Raw genomic sequence first — 6,512 nt, 5'->3', positions numbered from 1 at the left:
ACAAACTAATGCTTTTGTAGAATTGAATTTAATTATGATTGGAAAAAAGTTTTATGTTGTAAATAAATAAGTAAATAAAATAAGGCGTACAGATTTTACAGTTTTAGGCTTCATAAATAGCCGTTAGTCAGTGACTACACTAAATAACCATCTTTTAGTTGCTGCCATAAAAAAGACAGCAACACTTTCCATAACCTCAATCACATGACATTGTGATACAGACCTGATACAAACCCCATTAGGCATGGCGGCTCTGTCAAAACTGTGAAATGCACCCATCTGAATCATCCACTGTACAGACAACCAGCCTACATGTCTTTCAGTATGTGGCCCATAGATCCATGATGTGGCCCTTGGTGAAGAAAATGTGAACATCTTAAGATTTGCACGAACCAGGAAGTAGGAGGGGCTAAAAGATGTAAACATTGCGCTTTGGTCAAGTAGCAGTCAGAACTTGGAGCGCACTTTTTATCACTGAAATGGGCAGCTAAACCGACAGTAGCAGAGTAAAATGCAAAATGCGATGTTTTTGTCATGTATTCTTTATATGCATTGCCATAACGATCTTTTCACTAGTGTACGTCCTCAGCCAGTTAGCCTCCACATTGGAGGACAGAGACCGATGGAGAGAGCAGGGTAAAGCCGTCCACAGAAGCCATGATAGCGGACTGCCTCTCAGGAAAACGCGCGGTTCTGGAGGCCAACACGGAGCACTGCATAGGTATGCGAATTTATCAGTCAGTCACTATACCTATATTCATCTAACTCAATGAAGTAGTTATAGTAGATTGCATAACAACCATAGATTAATAACACGTGTATTTTACTTCATCGAAATGTCTCGTGAATTAAAATATATTAAAATAATTAAACAACTTTGTGCAATTCATTTTCATTTGTTTAAATGCCAGGACTAACATAATTCTCAGTATAATCCACAACCCCCCACATAGAAATATGTCTACTAGTCTTGCTTTCCAACTAACCAGTTTTGCACAATGCAGTTTAATGACTGGTTAATTCAGGAAAGTTGCTGTTCTCATCCTGTCAGGTGTAAGTCAGTATCTTACTGGAGTCCATATTGGAGAATGCCTGCAGATGTGTGTGGAGTGAACTGCTTAATGGAAACATCTGAAGGGTATGACTGATTTTGTGCATCTTTGTTAAAGAATGTACATCAGATTCGATAGATTGTGTTCCCAAAGGACAATTTTATTACATTGTTCTGAATGAATACAACCACTGTGCCTTATGCCTACATAATGACTACATAATGTTTTGAAGATTAGCTAGACTCATGTAATGCACCACAGTCACCTATTTCTCAGAGTAGAAGTAGAAGATCAGGTTATTCTTGAATTACCCCAGCCCAAATTCTTTAGTGTCTATTTCTAAAACCATCATTTTGTCTTTGTTTCTTTTTTTCTCTTCTGTTTGTTTTTGTAGAGATGGATTGGCTAAGGAAGCTCCTGATGAGCGAAGTCACCTGGCTGTGGTGGCCTGTGGTCCCAGGCTTGAGGAAACTCTCACCATGTTAAAGTCTGCTCTTCTCTTCAGCCAAAAGCCTTTGCATTTTTATATATTTGCAGAAAGTACATTGCAAAGCAGCTTCAAAAATGCTGTAAGTACAATGCATTTGATCGCATGTAATGTATTATAAACAAATATTCTTACTATGTGTTGTTTTTTATTGATCTTATTGTTTTAAAGCTGAACTCATGGCCACATATGGTTATGAAAAAGTTTAACTTCACCATCTTTCCCATCACTTTTCCAAACGACAATGAAAAGGAGTGGAAAAGGCTCTTCAAACCATGTGCATCTCAAAGACTCTTCCTCCCAGTAAGTCCAAACATTCCTCTGTCTAGCCTGTTCTGTTTTATACTTACTGTTAACATATCCATTTGCATGTACAGCTGATTCTGCAGGACGTGGACTCTTTGCTCTATGTAGACACAGATATCCTATTCCTTCAGCCAGTGGAGGATCTGTGGACTCTGCTATCTCATTTTAACTCAAGTCAGTTAGCGGCTATGGCTCCAGAGCACGAGGAGCCACGGATCGGCTGGTACAACCGCTTTGCTCGTCACCCTTACTACGGCAGGACTGGCATCAACTCAGGGGTCATGTTAATGAACATGACACGTATCAGGGCCAAATATTTCAAGGTGAAAACAAAGTAGTCTACAGTGGCTGCTTATAAAGGTATACTGTGTAACTTTTCTGGAGAGGGTCTGCAACCTGTTTGTCCCCATGGATATGTTACTGCCTTGTTTTAATTTGTCCACAGTATGGCATTAAATAACACCTCTAGTTGAATAAATTCAAAACCGATTAGCTGTATTCCATTTATTCAACTACAGGTGTTGTTTATTGCTCAAAAAAATATATATATATATATAAATATATTTAAAAAATATATATATATATATATATATATATATTGTGTGTGTGTATATATATATATATATATATATATATATATATATATATATATATATATATATATATATATATATATATACACACACACACACACACATATATATTTTTTTTATTTTATTTTTATATATATATATATATAATATAATATACAATTTTTACTGTTAGTACGGTCGCCTCTCCACAAATCTAACCTGCAATTTGGTTTGCAAGTCTCCATGGAGATTCTTAAGTTTATGGCCATACTGTGGAACATTCTAGGCACATCTCCATATAGACAAGACAAGCAGGATATGGACCCCTCCATCAAACCAGTTACACTGTGCACCTTTAAATCTATAATAATGATCACCAGTAGATGGAAGCATTGCATTAGAATTACATAGCAAGACTAGAGGCGTAATGTTGGAAAATTTGTATTTGCACTAAGATTCTAAAACTTATTCTTCTTTTGCTTTCCCATAGAATGATATGACAACTGTTCCTTTAAGATGGGAAGAAATGCTCATGCCTCTCCTTCAAAAGTATAAACTCAATATCACCTGGGGAGATCAGGACCTTCTTAATATCATATTTCATCATAATCCAGGTTTGAGTTTTTTTACTTCTGCAAATCAAAAACTATTCTTCTCCTTTATAGAAATCACTGGCACACATACATTAACACATATGCACATGTTAAAAAGATGTCTTCAAGTTGTAGATGAGATAAAGTACATTTAATAGTTAATCACTGGTAGATAGATTGCTAATAACAGTGTTGATAAATAGTTCCAGTTGTACTCCTTAAAAGAAAACCAACTTTATAAAACTGACAAATACATGAATATTTTACATTTAAAAACAAAATCACAAATACATACCTACAGATAGATTTTGAGCAATGAGCTTGAAATATATTGTATAATTTTACATAATCTTTACTTCTGACTTTACAGAAAGCTTGTTTGTGTTCCCATGTGAGTGGAACTACCGTCCAGACCACTGTATTTATGGAAGCAACTGTCACACGGCCGACCAACAAGGTGTCTTCATTCTCCATGGAAACAGGGGAGTTTTCCATGATGACAAGCAGCCAGCTTTCCGAGTGGTTTATAACGCCATCCAAAAGGTATAGCAGTAATATAGTTATTATTTTCAACTCTCATTTCTTTAGTTTTACACATGGTACCCTTTGACTGAGACTTGGACAGGTTTTCAGTAAATGGACCAGGCATGTTGCACGCAGTGTTATTGTTTCATCAATAATCATCTCAGACCAGTGGATTTTAGCTATGTCCACTGTCCATTGCTTCAAATCAGTTATCAGTCACTTCCATTTCTTCGGCCTCTCAGACCAATAAAATCAATTTAATACAATTTTAAAATGTATTAACAAAACTAATAAGACTTATATGCCCAGTTACTTGGAATGAGTAAAGTAGCTTTTATTGTTCAGTGCCTTTAAGCTATCAGTGAGGCAGTGAACAGTGAGGAGCTGTGCCTGTGTTCAATCTCTTGTGTTGATTCCAGCACAGCGGTCAACACTACAGCCCCAGACTGGTGAAGCAGGGGAAGCTTCATTAGCCAGTGTCCATCCATTACAACCACAGGGCCAGAGCAGAGCCACTATCAGAGCGGCCCATGTTCCCAGCCATTAGCTAAACGAGCTGCTTTCATTAAGGGGCACTGGGCCCTCATGCCTCCATCAGTCTCTCAGGCAGGAAGACATGCACCCAGCACACTGCACCTGGGTTTTAGCAGGTGCTCTGGCTCCAATGCAGAAGCTGGACATTTAGCACATACAGTAATGATTTTTTTTTTTTTTTTGCTTGCTTTTGAATTGTCTATAGATTGTGTTCGTATCTGTGTGAATCAGATATTGATGAACCCAGCTTTCTTACTAAATACAGGTTAAATATTAATAGGCTCAGTATTTGCAGCAATAGCAGTCATTATGGTGGGAGTGACTCATTTGTCAACACTAGAGCTGTTACTTTTTCTTTGTACTAGTTGGAAAGTTTTGGTTATTTTTTCTGCAGTATATGATAATTTGAGCTGTATAAGGTCGAGTTATGAACTAAAATTACACAGACTAATTGTTGCATTCTACTATTTATGATGCAGCTCAACAGTATTCAAAATTTATGTATGTTTTGAATATTTTTATCGTCTATATTGACTTCAGCAATAGTATCTCGCTCTTCAAAATTTGTTATTGTGACAGGTCCTGTTAACACATTTGCTTGTATTGGCCATAGGCCATGATATATTATTTTATTACATGAAACATTCAGTCTCGAACAACACCCCTTAAGATTCTCATAGACAGTTCAATCCCCAAACAAGACAGCAGTCCAGCATGAAGTATACAGTACACTAAAGGGCAGTGCTATTATCCAGTCCAGCCCACAAGAGTACTAACATTTTAGTGTTAGTTTGAGACATCATGATGGCCATGTGTGTGGCGTACAAGCAGCATCCACATAAAATCAATAGGAAGCTGTTAATAGTGTTTTATGGCCTGCTGCACTATATGAAGGATATTAAAGGAAGTGGACTAGTTCAAAGACTAGTAGACCTGGTCAAATTAGAAGCTATAAAGAACTGAATCATTTTTTACAGTTGTAAAAGATTGAGACAGTACAGCTGGAGATGTATCCACCATTCCCATAGCAAGGTACAATAAGTACAAGAAAAACTTAGGTTGTCCATTTTACTTGTGTATGGTCCTGTATAAGTTTCATCTTTGTTCTGTTCTGTTCATCTTATGTACATTTATAGATAAACTAAAGCCTAAATGTTCCTTTCACAGTACCAGTTTGGTGAAGATTTAGACAAGTCCCTGTTGGAGCCACTTGAAGCTTCTCTAACCTCCACCACACACACGTACTGTGGGCGCAGCAGTCACCTGTTCACCAAGAGGCTGAAACAAAGTATTCTATCACTTCAACCGGAGGTCCCCCACAGGAGATGACAGGATCAGATCAGATATATACAGTGTACAATTAGTGTGTACAGGCCATTTTGGGGCCCATTATATTATCTATTAAACACTCCTGTGGAGGCACTGGCTGACAGTCAGCTCTGAAGATGTTTACTGGTACTGTTTTTCAGGTTCAGACAGGGTAACCTTTTTTCAAACATGAATGTATCCAACAAACGTACTGTATTACCACCATTCAAATCTTATAGACAATCACTTTTGTTGTCAAAAGTGTTGACCCTTTCGTTTTGAAACTGTTTTTATTTTGTTCTCTATGAGATTACAATTTAATATAATTTCAGATGTTTAAGGTACAAAATATTTTTCAGTTGAGATTGTCAATTTCTGATGAATTTTATGACTTTGCAGTATTTGTTTATTTACTTTAAAGTACATTTCCCTTTTTCCCTCTCTGGAAGTTTTATATTAGAAGAGGTTATACAAATGCTGTTTATTCTAATGATGTCGCTGTAGTTGTACAATAAGGGGTCTCTTTTGGCTCATTTGCACTATGACTTTGGGAGTATAGACTGTGATAGTTCATTTTATTGGCCTCATTTGAAGTGATTTTATACTTCTTTTGAGCAAACATAAAGACATCCATTTAAAAGAAAATAAATGATTCTATTTTAAGCTTGAAAATGAAATGTTACTGTCGTGACACTTGTCTTGCATGCATATTAGACAATTATTTAGTTTCCCCCATATGAGAGTGTAAACTAAAGTGAGATGTAAAATATTCTGTTTAATGCAGATGGTGCTAGTTCATGTTTGTGCTGCCCTCAATCTCTATGGAGTTTCAGCTTCAGGCAACGTAAACAAAAAGACAATTGTGTACCGTTGTTCATATTTCACTATAATGTATAAATCTTTGCACACATTTTTTTTTTAAGTTTGGACAAGTCCCTCTTCTCTAAAATACACTCAAAGACAGTTCGCATTGGCTCTTAATTAGTCAGATCTTTTCAGATAATGTTTAAAGGGGTACTGTACATACCCCCAAGCTCTCTCTCAGGGCCCCATGTTTACTGCTCTGAAAGTTGCTGCAGAAGTTTAGGAGGAAGCTAGTGTAGATAGAGCTTTCTTCTGAGTTTAATTAATGGTG

At 36.7% G+C, this 6,512-nt stretch overlaps 1 protein-coding gene across 2 annotated transcripts; it reads left to right on the top strand.

The window, feature by feature from the left end:
• The first annotated feature begins 375 nt into the window (after nt 1-375).
• LOC110169615 (glucoside xylosyltransferase 1-like) lies at nt 376-6,054 on the top strand. 2 transcript variants are annotated; one of them, XM_020935174.2, is made up of 8 exons: nt 376-721; nt 1,052-1,138; nt 1,447-1,621; nt 1,711-1,842; nt 1,917-2,168; nt 2,908-3,031; nt 3,381-3,553; nt 5,237-6,054. In XM_020935174.2, exons 1-8 carry the CDS (start codon nt 519-521, stop codon nt 5,396-5,398), a joined length of 1,308 nt encoding a protein of 435 aa, XP_020790833.2. In that variant the 5' UTR covers nt 376-518; the 3' UTR covers nt 5,399-6,054. The 2 variants fall into 2 exon arrangements, with proteins under 2 accessions (XP_020790833.2, XP_055011164.1); XM_055155189.1 differs by lacking the exon at nt 1,052-1,138.
• Nucleotides 6,055-6,512: the final 458 nt, after the last annotated feature.

Source organism: Boleophthalmus pectinirostris, unplaced genomic scaffold (assembly GCF_026225935.1).
Source record: "Boleophthalmus pectinirostris isolate CB_2022bp ecotype Guang Dong unplaced genomic scaffold, ASM2622593v1 HiC_scaffold_2, whole genome shotgun sequence".
Classification (NCBI taxonomy): Eukaryota; Metazoa; Chordata; class Actinopteri; order Gobiiformes; family Gobiidae; genus Boleophthalmus; species Boleophthalmus pectinirostris.
This window is presented reverse-complemented; position numbering and strand designations above follow the sequence as displayed.